A 14,333-nucleotide genomic window follows, 5' to 3' on the forward strand; every position below is an offset into this window, starting at 1 on the left:
CCTACTTCAGGCCTACATGGTAGCTATTATTCTGGGAGCAAACAAGAGGTTATGATGTGGGGAAGGGACAATCCTGATCCTTCAACATGATCCGTGCAAGCCTATATATCTGTGTCAACATGTGCAGAGTTGAATTGGGAGGCTCCTTTTTAACCTGTCAAAAGGTTTTAAATAGATCGGTCTAACTGACTATATGCTGCATCCCTAAAATAAATAAATGCACAAACAGAATAATGAATGCCACTAATCCAAATGAACAGCTTTGCTTATCGTTTGCATGGAAGCTGATCCTGGGAGGAAAGAGAGGTGAGTCAGCAGCCTTTGTTCTCGTTCTCTCTCTCTCTCTCTCTCTCTCTCTCTCTCTCTCTCTCTCTCAGATCACGTCAGCCTATGATTCATTCCCGCACAAGTGTGTAAGTCAGCGTTTGAAGTGAATTTGTGGAGTTGTTATCCCCAGACATGTCAACAGGCCCCAAGTGGCTACAGCCAGCCTTCAGGTGCACAGAATTAGACAGTGAGATGGTCTGTCAGTCTTTGCTTCCAGGCAGTCTTACAAAAGTACTTTTGTGAGTGTGTGTGTGTGTTGTCTGACTGCTATAAATAGGTCTCTGGTTGTGGTTTGCCCTACAGTGATGCGATGGGAGTCTGGCCCTTTGACAAATGAAAGTTAATCTTCTTTAATGGCTATGGGTGTTGCCTCAATGGGAGGGAGCTGATTGTTAGGAGATGGTCTCTTGATAGCTCTGGTATGAGGTCCCTATCAGAGTTTGAAGAAAGTTGCACCCTCCAGCAAAGAGGAGAGGGTAGGCATACAATAGTTTGTGTGGAAAGAAGAAGAGTTGGTTTTTGTATGCCAACTTTCTCTACCACTTAAGGGAGACTCAAACCGGCTTACACCTTCCCTTCCCCTCCCCACAACAGACACCCTGTGAAGTAGGTGGGGCTGGGAGAGCTCTAACAGAGCTGTGACTTGCCCAAGGTCACCCAGCTGGCTTCAAGTGTAGGAGCGGGGAAACAAATCCAGTTCACCAGATTCGCCTCCGCCGCTCATGTGGAGGAGTGGGGAATCAAACCCGGTTGTCCAGATCAGAGTCCAGTGCTCCAAACCACCGCTGTTAACCACTACGCCACGCTGGCTCTCAAGAGTGGTTAGTGTTTCAGAAAGGGGCAGAAAGAGAAAGAGGCAGACAGAAACAGAGCTGGGAGCCAAACTAGACATGATGGTGGACATGGGGACAGCTGGTAGCCGCTGTCATGTCTGCTGTGTGTAACTGAAGGTGCACAGGTTCTTTCTATCTCTCCCCCTCCTTGTGCATTTGATGTAGGGTGGCAAATCTTCCACCTTCTAGGAGTACCTATTTTTTTTATTCCTTGTACCCCGCCTTTCTCCCAGTCGGGGGCCCAAAGCAGTTTACATAGTTCTCCTCCATTTTATCCTCACAACGACCCTGTTAGGCCAGTGGTTCGCAAACTTTCATATATTTTGTCCCACCAGTCACTTCGTCAAAGAAGCTGGGTCCCACCATGACAGAAACAAAGAGCCCAGTTGTTCCGAGTAGGACATTTATGTGCTCGCAGGCATTCTGTTATTACTCCTAGGATGCCAAAAGGCCACAAAGATAACCTGTGGTAGGTAAGGATAGTACATGGTGGCAAGTCACACCACACTGGAAATTAGACTTGGGATTTGAAGGAGATCAAATTCTTAGTAACTTTTCTGAAAAACCTGCATCCCACCTAGACTACTACTGTGTCCCACCAGTAGTACCTGTTCTGCTGGTTGAGAAACACCGGGTTAGGCTGAGAGTGTGGCTGACCTATGGTCACCCACAGGGTGGATTCAATCAATCAATTTATTAATACAGTCAATCAGACCAGTAAAAATTATACAGCAATAAACCTCAACACAAACAATATAAAACTGATTTAAAATGATAGGACATATAAATATAAATAATAAAAAAACACTCTACATAAAAGACTAAGTGGAGAGAGAAGGAGGCCCAATATGCACAAATAACATCATTTTAGCAGAGATTTACGAAGCTTCATCACAGGGTGGATTTAAATCAATCGATTTAAATAATGATTTAAATCACAATTTAAATCACTTGTCAGTAAGGCTGTATTTAAATCATGGTTTTCTACATAAGCAGCACTTCTCATGATGTTGTTCCAATTGGGGCACTAGACCTTGCATTTCTCTCTTGCAGTGTTTGCATTTTGCCCACGTGCCTCTCTTACTATAGGTAGAGGAACTTCTTTAAAATATTCCCAAACTGGATCTCTCTTATGGCCTGCTGCCACTATAGGTTTTCTCCTCCAAGGAGAGAATAATATAATAAACCTCAGGCTATGCACACAAAGATCCCAAGACTTGTGGAGAATTCTGCTCAAAAGGCTTCATTATAATTTTTACTGCTTGCCTCTCCCTCCTCACACTTAGATCCTTGTGCAGATCTATTCCACTCCAATGTATCTTCTATCCATTGAACTTCTTGAAACTTAGCACTTAAGAGGTAAGGGGTTGATTCTGTGTACATAGATTTGCAAAGGAGCAATGGGGTTAAGGTCTTTTTCTCAACTCTGTATGTTTATTTTATAAGAGGCATGTTATCTCTGCAGACACAAATTCACAGTTTTGAGAACTGCAAAACCAAGCATCTGTGATAATATCTTCTCGACAGAAAAACTGCCCAAAATAATCTTACAGAAACCTCTAAAAGAGCATGTGTTCTACTTGTATATTTGTAAATATTACAGAGATGTCCTTTATCTTCAGTACTATTGTATACAAAGAAATCCAACACAGAAAGTACTTCCTCTGGAATTTCTCATCGCCTAATTAACTAGGGAGTAAATAACAATACATTTCGAAGCTTGCAAGTCCTTTTAATTCCTGGGGCAGACAGGCATTTTGCCCAGGCAGCCTTGAACCCGGGCTTCCCTCCCCATAGCCTTTAGCAAATTATGCATTCGCTATTCCTCTTCAGGAGGACTCTGGAGAGGCAGCATATACGTTTTGTAAATAAATCCTCAATCCTGACGTATTAGAAAGGTGGCAGATGGAACTTGATTTCTAGATTTGGTTATTTGTTTCCTTGCTTGGGCTGGAAGGTTTCCATGTGTCAATGGAGGGGTGTTGTTTTTTTGGCGCACCGAAACGTTTAAAGCCCCAGAAAGAACTGCCTATCTGGCTCTAATAAATGCACCTCGATCTCTTTCCCTTCCTGTGGAAGCCTGAGAAAATAATGCTCTCTCATGCTCAGTGTAAAGCGTTGCTTGGGAATTGCAAGCGAGGCGGGTTCTTCTGGTGGCTCTGGGGGGGGGAGGGAATTCTAAATGCCCATTATCCCTTAAGAACAAAAGCTCCTCTGTGTAAGCCACCTAAACAGCAGCCAGAGCTGGTGTGATGTGAATCCGCATATGTGAGCTTCAAGGGCAGGGTGCCAAAGGAGCATCGGTGAGCCCATGGATGTCCCTGTTGCCTGCTTACCTAAAATCAGCACGCAAAGCTGGATCTTAGTGTGAAACAAAATGTTGCAACAATAATAATCAAGACACTACATTGCTAGGAAAAGTTGAAGGCGGTAGGAAAAGAGGGAAGACCCAACAAGAGATGGAATGACTCTGTGAAGGAAGCCACGGCCCTCAGTTTGCAAGACCTGAGCAAGGCTGTTAATGATACCACGTTTTGGAGGACATTGATTTATAGGGCCGCCATAGGTTGGAAGCGACTTTATGGCACTTCACACACACACACACACACACACACACACACACACACACACACTCTACATTGCCTTTGAATTATTGTTTCTACAATACAGGATACACACACCTTTCAGGTAGTGCCAGGCAAACGGGATAATAACCCCAAAAGAAAGCAGATTTGCCATTTGGAAGGGTTCCTTCCTTTCCCATCGCTGCGTTTTTTGAAGATGTGGGCGCAGAGAGAGACAAGGATAATGCACGTGCTTTATTTCCCAGAGAAAGACATGCCTTCTCTAGACTGTCTTCCAGAGTTTCGCCCAGTTCCCATCTTGTCTGGGCAAGAGACGCTTGCCTTATTCTTTCTATGGTATGTTTATGCAGAGCTTGTTCCACTGACTCTGAAATCCCATAATGATACATGGGCAACTTTAACAGATTAGGCTGACGTTCCGCAGTGTGCAGCAAGCTGTCTCCAACCCTGCTCATAATCGGATGCAATAAAGGGAGCATGCAAGCACGGGGTGGGGGGTGTATTAATGGAAAATTCTGTTCCCTCCCATCTACGTGAATAGAATTTTGCATCAGGAAAAACGGGATTCTGCAACCTGGGTGAATGTTGCAAACTAAACCGTAGGAAGTGGAAAGGCAGTCTTTTTCATAGAAACATCACATGCAAATCAGCTGGTTGCGATTCAATTGGAGCAGTTTCTATGATTACAATGGAATTTTGGCACTCAGTAGTGAGCTGTCACTACACAGATAAGCTGGGCAGAAAACAAAAGGCCGTGAAATCAGTCCTGCGAGTCCAAAAGGGACTTTAGACTTGATTTTCTCAAGGGGCAGCTCACCATGACGCAGGGTAAAACAGCTTTTGAGTCTGCGAGGAGTCTGAAAAGCAGTTTGTGATATTGCACGGGGGGTGGGGGGTGGGCTGCACAATGAAACTCCATTTCAGACAGCTAGAACAAGTCTGAACTGCTCTTATTTCTGTGGTCCGTGCGAAAGCTTTCAGGTTCTAGAAATCACAGTAGAACATGCCTGTGTAGTGAATGTACCTGTGTAGTGACTGCACCTTGTCAATTAATGTGTTTTCGTTTCTCTTTGCGGTGATCCTGTATATGGGGCATCAACAGGGACCACTTTGGGGGAGAAAACAACCACAGGTTAGCATGTGTGGATTGGCCCCTAGTCACTGCAGAGTGGTTAGATGATTGTCAGAGTGCCTGAGAATTAATGGGCTATGAAAATGGCACATATTTTGAAGCGATATGACCTCAAAGAATTCTGTCTTAGGTCGTTTATGCATAGGTACTTTCACTCACGTTTGCCCCCGGTCTGTCTCGGTTGTTCCTGCATGCATTTTCCGTCCATTAGGGATGACCTCGCTGCCAGCCCTCACAAATCCCGGGACTTCCCGTCCCTCTGTTAACCCGATTCTTCCCTCTCCCCTGAGCTCAGCGCGGGTGAAATCCCCGTGCATAAGGCAAAGTGCGGGACACGCAAGCTTGGTTTCTCTGACAGCTAATTACAAAGCAGCATGTAAAGAGGTGGGGATTCAAATGCTTCCTGCTTTCTCGGAGCTCTTTCTGAGCACAAGAAAGGCTTTTTAAAACCGAGGCTTGGATTCCCCCCCTCCTATCAGATTGCTCTGTTTTTTTCTTTTTTGTTCTTAAAGTGCTTTTTTATGTAGCAATTGGTTTTGGGGGGTATTTTCTCTCACAATAAGCACTACAAGTGAGCCCATTACAAAGCAGCATTTAAAGGGGCGGGAACTTGATTTGTTCTTGGAGACTGCTGGTGCAGAGATTTCCAACAGGAAAGTGTGGGTCCAGCGAGCAACGAGCCTCAGGTAAAACTCCCATGCATAAACGACCTTAGTATCCCTGTCAATAAAATGACTCTTTTCTAACTCTCTCTGTTGAAGACGACTCTGAAAAGCCTCTGGGCTGAAGACTTGATTTCCCAACGCAGGAACGAGCAAAGAAAAAGAAAGGGGTAGGGAGAGACTTTGGCCTGGACGGTCTGCTTGTGCAGCCAGCCGAGGGAGTTGTGGCCAGTCACACTTGGATAACTCTTGCCCTGCCAGCATATTGAAGTGTAATGGGTGCAAAGAGTCCTCTTCGGGGCCTCGCCTTGGGCTTCGCCCTCCCCACCAAGGCAACTTTGACCTTTCATGCCTTCGTGGCCAGTAACCATAGCAATGGATTAAGAGCAGGGAGGCTCTGTGGAGTTGTCGATTAGGCCTGGATCCTTTATGTTGGCCACTATTGGCCCTGCGCTGCTGCCCACTTGGAAACGCTGGGCTTGGTCTCCCTTCCATAAATTGGACATCTCATACCACAAGTTCCCTCCTTCCGGGGAAGTGGTCTCCAGCTCATTCTCACCTTATCCTCTTCCGGTGTACATAGGGGAGTCTCTTTTCCCCCATCGTACTTATCTGTAGCTTGATTATAATTCACAGTGGGCCGCCGTGTTAGTCTGTCTGCAGTAGTAGAAAAGGGCAAGAGTCCAGTAGCACCTTAAAGACTAACAAGAATATTTTCTGGTAGGGTATGAAAGCTCCTACCCTACCAGAAAATATTCTTGTTAGTCTTTAAGGTGCTACTGGACTCTTGCCCTTTTCTACTACTGTAGCTTGATTAGTAAACCATGAAGCCTTGCTTGTGGTTTTGGCACATTCTTTCCCCTGGCCTCTTTCAGGTAGCTCTAAGGCCTCCGACACATGCAGTAGAACAAAGTGGTAAAATCGTGGTCGACTGTACAGTATAAGGAAGAGGAGGAAGAGGAGTTGGTTTTTATATGCTGATTTTCTCTACCTTTTAAGGAGAATCAAAAAGGCTTACAACCTCCTTTAAATAATAATAATAAGAGTTGCTTTTTATACCCCGCTTTTCTCTACCTTCAAGGAGTCTCAGAACGGCTTACAATCACCTTCCCTTCCTCTCCCCACAACAGACACCTTGTGAAGTAGGTGGGGCTGAGAGAGTTCGGAGAAACTGTGACTTATTCCAAGGTCACCCAGTAGGCCTCATGTGAAGGAGTGGGGAAGCCAACCCGGTTCACCAGATTAGAGTCTGCCGCTCATGTGGCGGAGTGGGGAATCAAACCCGGCTCTCCAGAGTAGAGTCCCCCGCTCCTAACCACTACACCACACTGGCTCTATGGAGCTGGCATAGATGCCATTTTTGAATGTTTGCCTCTTTGAAAAGTAACAAAACTCTTGCCAAATAAAAAAAAACAAGCACATCAGGGAGAAAGGTTCTACCCCTGCTTTACTCCCTTATGCACACTGTGGAACATTTAAAAAACCTGATTCTTGTCCCTTTCCCCAACCCTTCCACCCAGAAGTGTTGCAGTCCGTTCAGCTACCTCAAGTCTCTGCAACCTCATTCCCACCTACTTCCACGCACATGGAACTTAATTGTGGGCGCTGGGGACGCATTTTCAGCACTCTCTGCCCTTGCAGCCCTGATCCATGGGGTACGTCTTACTGAATGGTTCCTGATTGATGGTTGTGGACTTGCAGGGAGCTTCTGTCATCTTTCGTAGAAAGATTTAAACGACAAGAGCTTATTTAGCATAAATTTCTCTTACAATATTGAAAAGCGTGTCTTTAAACTTCTGGGAAGTGGTTTGGCTTAGCCAGCATTCAGAAGCTGCAGGGTTTCTGGTGTTTTTTTTGGGGTGTGTTATACGGATCGCTAAAGCCTTGTGTTCAAATTAGCCCTTGATGAAGAGCTCCTAAAATGCATTCCGACTCTCTGTTGGACCCCTGTAATTCTTGGACCTTCTTCCATCAATCTTTAAAATTTGAGCACTCATCCATATATTTGGAATCACATTACTTTCTCTCTCTCCTTAATAATTTATATCGCATCCCTCAGCCATCGGGCTCCTAGAGCAGCGAGCAGCAATATAAAATCCAACAATATAAAAGTATCACGGTGTAATAACTGTATCATCAGTTATTGTCTTCTGGTTTTTTCAAAAGATGTGCATTTCTGTCTGGAGAGCCAATGTGCTGTAGTGTCAGATTACGATCTGGGAGACCAGGTTTGAATCCTTACTTTGCTGTGGAAGCTTGCTGGGAGATCTTGCGCTAGTCACATTCTGTCAACATATCTGCCTCACAGGGCTGTTGTAAGGATGAAATGGAGGAGAGGAAAATGATGGAAGCCTGAGTCCCCACTGGGGAGAAAGAAGAAGAAGAGTTGGTTTTTATATGCCAACTTTTCTCTACCACTTAAGGAAGAATCAAACCGGCTTACAATCCCCTTCCCTTCCCCTCCCCACAACAGACACCCTGTGAGGTAGGTGGGGCTGAGAGCGTGTGACTAGCCCAAGGTCACCCAGCTGGCTTCGTGTGTAGAAGTGGGAAAACAAATCCAGTTCACCAGATTAGCCTCTGTCACTCATGTGGAGGAGTGGGGAATCGAACCCGGCTCTCCAGATCAGAGTCCACTGCTCCAAACCACCACTCTTGAGCACTACACCACGCTGGCACGGTATAGATGAAGTATATAAATACATATTTGTGCAGTACTAAATCATTTTTATATATTTGACTTGTCATTGTGTCCCAGGAAAAGGCAAGTAACGTGTCACACCGAACACACACAAGCGGCCAAAAAGCCAGCTATACAGAGTGTGCACAGCCCATAATTATATATTTGTTTTTATTCGTTTGATATTTATGTGGTCCTTTTTCAGTTACTGACACATTGATTTACAAGATAATGTGAAACCACACTAAAATGAAAGCCCCTTTAAAGAATCCAGTGGAAGAAATCAAACACTAGCACCAGATAAATGAGAAGTTCTCAGTCACAGACAGAAAGGGCGCCTCCTGTCACATCAAAACTGTTTTTCTTTGCTTCTGAAGAGAGTGAGTGATGAGGCCATAACATTGGCGGGGGACGCTGACAAGGCCTATTCCTAATGGGTCCTAATCTTGCACCAACAACATATCAGTGGCAGATCTTGACATACAAGGGGATTCATTTGAGAGAACATGAGAGCCATGCTGGATCGGACCAAAGGCCCATCTAGTCCAGCAGTCTGTTCACACAGAGGCTGATCAGTTGTGTCTAGGAAGCCCACAAACAGGAAGACTGGAACAGCATCCTCCTACCCGTGCTCCCCAGCCACTGATTTAAAGAGGCATGCTGCCTCTGGTACTTGAGGGAGGAGATCTCCATCATGATTAGTAGCCGTTCGCAGCCCAGTCCTCCATGAATTTGTCCACTCCACTTTTAAAGGCTTCCAAGTTGGTGGCCATGACCACATCCTGTGGCAGTGAGTTCCACAAATGATATGCTACATGAAGCTGGAACTTGACTGTGCTTTCCATTGCTTCTCGGCCTTTTGGCTAAGATCAAGTGTGTGTGGCTGTGCTTTCCACCACCAGAGGGACAAGGGGCCATAGCTCAGTGGTAGACCACATGCGTTGCATGTATGATGTCGCATCTTCAGTCCTTTGCATCTAAGGCAGCAGAGCTGGGAAAGACCTAGAAAGCTGCTACCGGCTAGAGGGAAGAGTTGCCAACCTCCAGGTGGTGGCTGGAAATCTCCCGCTATTACAACTGATCTCCAGGCGATAGAGATCAGTTCCCCTGGAGAAAATGCCCGCTTTGGCAATTGGACTCTATGGCATTGAAGCCCCTCCCCTCTCCAAACCCCACTCTCTTCAGTCTCCACCCCCAAAATATCCAGGTATTTCCCAACCCAGAGCTGGCAACCCTATGTAATGATGATGGCTGCACATAAGTTTCCCCCAGCTGGCAATAAGGTTGCCAGGTCCCTCTTCGCCACCGGTGGGAGGTTTTTGGGGTGGAGCCTGAAGAGGGCGGGGTTTGGGGAGGGACATCGATGCCAAAGAGTCCAATTGCCAAAGCGGCCATTTCCACCAGGGCAACTGATCTCTATCAGCTGGAGATCAGTTGTAATAGCGGGAGATCTCCAGCTAGTACCTTCAGGTTGGCAACCCTACCTGGCAAACAGCAGCTCCATGGGGGCCCTTTCAGGATGGGAACATGGCACAGGAAGAAGGCTGAAACCCCCTCTGCTTACTGCCACAGTCCCGATCCAGATCAACCCCATTTGTGCCTGGAAATTGAGTTTCCAGCGAGGAACTCACAAGTCATGCCTGATCAAAAGTCCTTGTGGTGAGCCCTGGTAGGACACAAGGATATTGCATAGATAGACCCTCTTGTTCTCCATATACTCTTCCTTAATTCCAGCGTGTGGCAATAAAATGAAGTCAGAAAATTCTTTGGGGTGCCCTGGAGCGAAGAGCTCTTGAACCATTTGAACCATTTGTGAGTCACACGTCAGGTGTTACAGCATGTTACCCCTCCTGATTTATAATAATCAGATCAGGTTTTCATAATAAGCTTTGGCATAAGATTGTGTTGGGCATTTCTCCAATGATAAAGGCAGATTTCTTAATGCTGGCCCATATATGGCAGTAGACTCGAGGTTCCCCACAGGTATTCACCCATTTGAGATTACTCTGAAGGCGAGGTGAGCAACCCGTAAGCCATAAAATACATAACCTATTTAAATTTATGGATACACATTTTCATTGAACCTTCTACTCCCAGAGCCTTTGGGCTCAGATTCTAATTAAACAGGCCTGTCGGTCAAGCTTCGAAGAGCTGCTCACGGTGGAAAAAAAGGTTTAACATTGTGAAGATCTACATTTCCAGGACTGCGTTGCACAAATGTGGTATTTGGTCCTGAATTCAGAATTGGGCAAATCTCACATTTCACTTTTAAGAAAACAAAATTCCAAGTTGTAGTGGTAATAGCTGTAAAGGTAACCTTGAAAAGCATAGGCTGAATTTGTCAGATCTGGGACCCACCTCTAGCCTCTACCTGCACCGTGGGACTCACTTTTAATTACCGGTACTTATTTACCCATCCTCGATCTTCCTCCTCCACTCTTTTTCAGGTAACTTGATACAGGGCTCCTGTACCGAAGAGGGAATCTTGGGGGTTGCAGCTCTTGTGCAGGGCTGAAAAAGCTGTGGCTATCTTAGAATCATAGAGTTGGAAGGGGCCATACAGGCCCATCTAGTCCAACCCGCTGCTGAATGCAGGATCAGCCTAGAGCATCCCTGACAAATGTTTGTCCAGCCTCTGCTTAAAGACTGCCAGTAATGGGGAGCTCACCACCTCCCTAGGAAGCTGATTCCTCTGTAGAACAACTCTTACTGTAAAAAATCCCCCCCCCCTATATCCAGCCAGTACCTTTCTGCCTGTAATTTAAACCCATTATTGCGTGTCCTATCCTCTGCTGTAGGAGTTTGCCTCTCATTTGCATGTGGTTGTTTTCTCTGTTTCTCTGCCTCAACCCTTTTTCCTGACTTTCTGTTGTTGTTTTTTAAATATCGTGACTGGGTTTGTGAAGAGTAGTCCATAAAGACCAGGAATTGATACCAGCCCCTGCAAAAATAATCTGCCATTATAGGAATGTACTTATCTTGTGATCTTTTCTTGATGGTATTATGTTTCTATAGATATCAATTAAGACTCTGGCTGCAATCCTAATGCATGCTTACCTGGGAGTAAGCCCAGTTGAATAAAATGGGACTTATCTGAGTTAAGGTTATAGTGCAGTCCCAAATAGCGTTACACCATTCTAAGCCATTCAGTGGGCTTAGAATGGTAATTCTTACCTGCACAGCCTTCCTCTTTCCTTACCTCTCCTTAACTTCCCTCCCCTTTTATTTAAAAATATTTTTTCTGCCTGTGATCCTCTCATAGAACAATCCAGTGCAGAATTACTGCAGTCTAAACCCATCGATTTCAGTGGTATTAAACTGCAGTAGCTACGCATGGGATTGCACTGCCAGTAACCTTCTCATTGTACTGCTGTTCTCTGCAAAATTCCAGTTAAATAAATAAGTTTTTTTTAAAAAAAAAAACCCCACTCTAATTGACAAAACAAATTGACAAAACAAAATGATGGTGGTTTTTCTGGCGCAAATCCCCCACCTTATGCTATCTCTTATCTCCAGTTGAAAACAAATGGTGCAGACAATTTAGAGTGAAATTAAAGAAGCTGAAGAGAGAATGAGGAGGATTTCCAATATTTTGGTAGCTCCTTTTCCTTCCACGTCGCCAGTCAATGTAAATGCAACTCTACCCAAATATACGCTTGTCCTGGTTTTCATTATCTTGATGCCAAAATGATGGTTTTATTTACCATGAAGGAGTTCACACATCTCCTTGAAGACGATGACTTCGTTTCTTTGTCTTGATGACGCATTCCGTTTCTGACCATCAGAGGTCGCCTCACTCTCCCCCTGCATTTCCCTGCATTTTGCCCACGTTTTCAAATAAAACAGGTCATAAGAACATAAGAAAGTCACTGCTGGATCAGACCAGGGTCCATCAAGTACAGCAGTCTGTTCACACAGTGGCCAACCAGGGGCCTCTAGGAAGCCCCCAAACAAGATGACTGCAGCAGCACTGTCCTGACTGTGTTCCACCACACTCAATATAATAGGCATGCTCCTCTGATACTAGAGAGAATAGGTATGCAGCATGACTAGTATCCATTTTAACTAATAGCCATGAATACCCCTTTCCTCCATGAATATGTCTACTCCCCTCTTAAAGCCTTCCAAGTTGGCAGCTATCACCACATCCTGGGGCAGGGAGTTCCACAATTTAACTGTTTGAAAAAATACTTCCTTTTATCTGTTTTGAATCTCTCACCCTCCAGCTTCAACAGATGACCTCGCGTTCTAGTATTATGGGAGAGGGAGAAAAACTCCCTGTCCACTCTCTCCAAACCATGCATAATTTTATAGACCTCTATCATGTTAATTGCTTGCAAATTTGCTGCCCCTGACACATGCTCATCTGACTGAATAGTTGATAAGTTCAAAGGGGTAGGTAGCCATGTTACTCTGTTGCAGCAAAATTAACAGGAGCCTTAAAGAAGATAAAGATTTTACTCTCGCTGAAGTGTCGGTGGGGTAGAGCCTGCTTCATCAGATGCATACAGTGGCACCCAACATGAGTATTTGAACAGGGCTGAAGCCCACAAGCTATGGTGGAATAAATTCTTGTTGGTCTTTAAGGTGCCATAGGACCCCTGTTTATTAGTGCTGGATAGGTACTATAATGTTTTTGATAATCTCCAGGCTTTGGAATTAGCAAGGAAGCTAATCAAACTCTTTCTCTTTTGTTTCTTGTAGAATGATTATGATGCCTCTGGGGTCCCTCCTTTCTGCTCTGTGTTTCCTGGGGGCCGTCATTCCAGAAGGGCTACAGTATGCCGCCTTTTCATACAACACAACCAAGTTCCTTCATCTGATTATGGATCCTGACTCTGGGACTCTTTACCTGGGGGCTACAAACTTCCTTTTCCAGCTGACAGCGGACCTGGCGATGGAGGAAGCCGTTATCACGGGGCCTTCCTTAGACAGCAAGGATTGCCTTCCTCCCGTCACCAAGCAGGACTGTCCCCAGGCCCAGGAAACGGACAATTACAACAAGCTGTTGTTGATCGACTCGCTGGAGAGGGAGCTTATAGTGTGCGGCAGCGTGTGGCAGGGGATCTGTGAGAAGAGGAACCTTGGCTTCATCAGCCACGTTATCTTCCAGCCTCGGACACCGGGAGACACTCAGTACGTCGCCGCCAATGACCCCAATATTTCCACCGTGGGGCTAGTGGGGTACTCCAAAGACAAAGTGCCGCTGTTGTTCGTGGGCCGAGGTTACACCAGTCGAGGTGTAGGGGGCAGCATTCCTCCCGTTACGACCCGGAATCTCAGGGCCCACCCGTGGGAGGTGCCCGGGTCAGACTCTCACTCCATCTTCTCCTATGAAGAAACGGCAAAGCTGGCCGTGGGCCGGCTCTCGGAATACAACCACCATTTCATCAAAACTTTTACTCACGGCTCTAGCGTTTACTTCTTGTTTTATCGGCGGGATCTCAAGTCGCTGTCTCGTGAGTACAGGACCTACATTTCCCGGATCTGCCTGGATGACTCTCATTATTACTCCTACGTAGAGTTACCTTTGCTCTGCCGGAGCAAAGGGAAGACTTACAGCCTCCTGCAGGCGGCCTACGTCGCACAGCTGGGTGGGGAAGGGGACCTGGGCATGGCCCAGGGAGATGTCCTCTTCGCTACCTTTTCTGCCTGGCACACTTCCTCGGGGAAGCTGAGTGAGGAATCTGCGCTCTGTATTTACACGATGGAGGAGGTGAACCACCTTGCCACGCAGACCAGGGACCTCTGTTACACCAAGGACGGCAAATCAGAGGAGGGCATCGAGGTGGCTTACATAGAATACGACGTCAACTCTGACTGTGCCAAATTGTCTGCGGTAAGTGGTTGTTCACATGAACAGAACTCCTCTGTTCATGGAGGAGATGGGTATTCACGGTTACTAGTAAAAATGGATACTACTGATGATGCATCCCTATTCTCTCCATGATCAGAGGAGCATGCTTATTATATTAGGTGCTGTGGAACACAGGCAGGACGGTGGTGCTGCAGTCGTCTTGTTTGGGGGCTTCCTAGGGGCACCTGGTTGGCCACTGTGTGAACAGACTGCTGGACTTGATGGGCCTTGGTCTGATCCAGCATGGCCTTTCTTAT

The 14,333-nt window shown here is 45.9% G+C and overlaps 1 protein-coding gene across 1 annotated transcript in view; it reads left to right on the forward strand.

Annotated features, from left to right (window-relative positions):
- PLXNB1 (plexin B1) overlaps window positions 1–14,333 on the forward strand; it is a 151,240-nt gene that overhangs the window by 70,132 nt on the left and 66,775 nt on the right. Inside the window, exon 4 of the mRNA XM_056866889.1 lies at window positions 12,924–14,058. Within this exon, the coding sequence (XP_056722867.1) occupies window positions 12,925–14,058 (1,134 nt within the window). The 5' untranslated portion in view covers window position 12,924. The remainder of the gene's footprint in view (window positions 1–12,923; window positions 14,059–14,333) is intronic.

This window comes from Euleptes europaea, chromosome 1 (assembly GCF_029931775.1).
Source record: "Euleptes europaea isolate rEulEur1 chromosome 1, rEulEur1.hap1, whole genome shotgun sequence".
NCBI lineage: Eukaryota > Metazoa > Chordata > Lepidosauria > Squamata > Sphaerodactylidae > Euleptes > Euleptes europaea.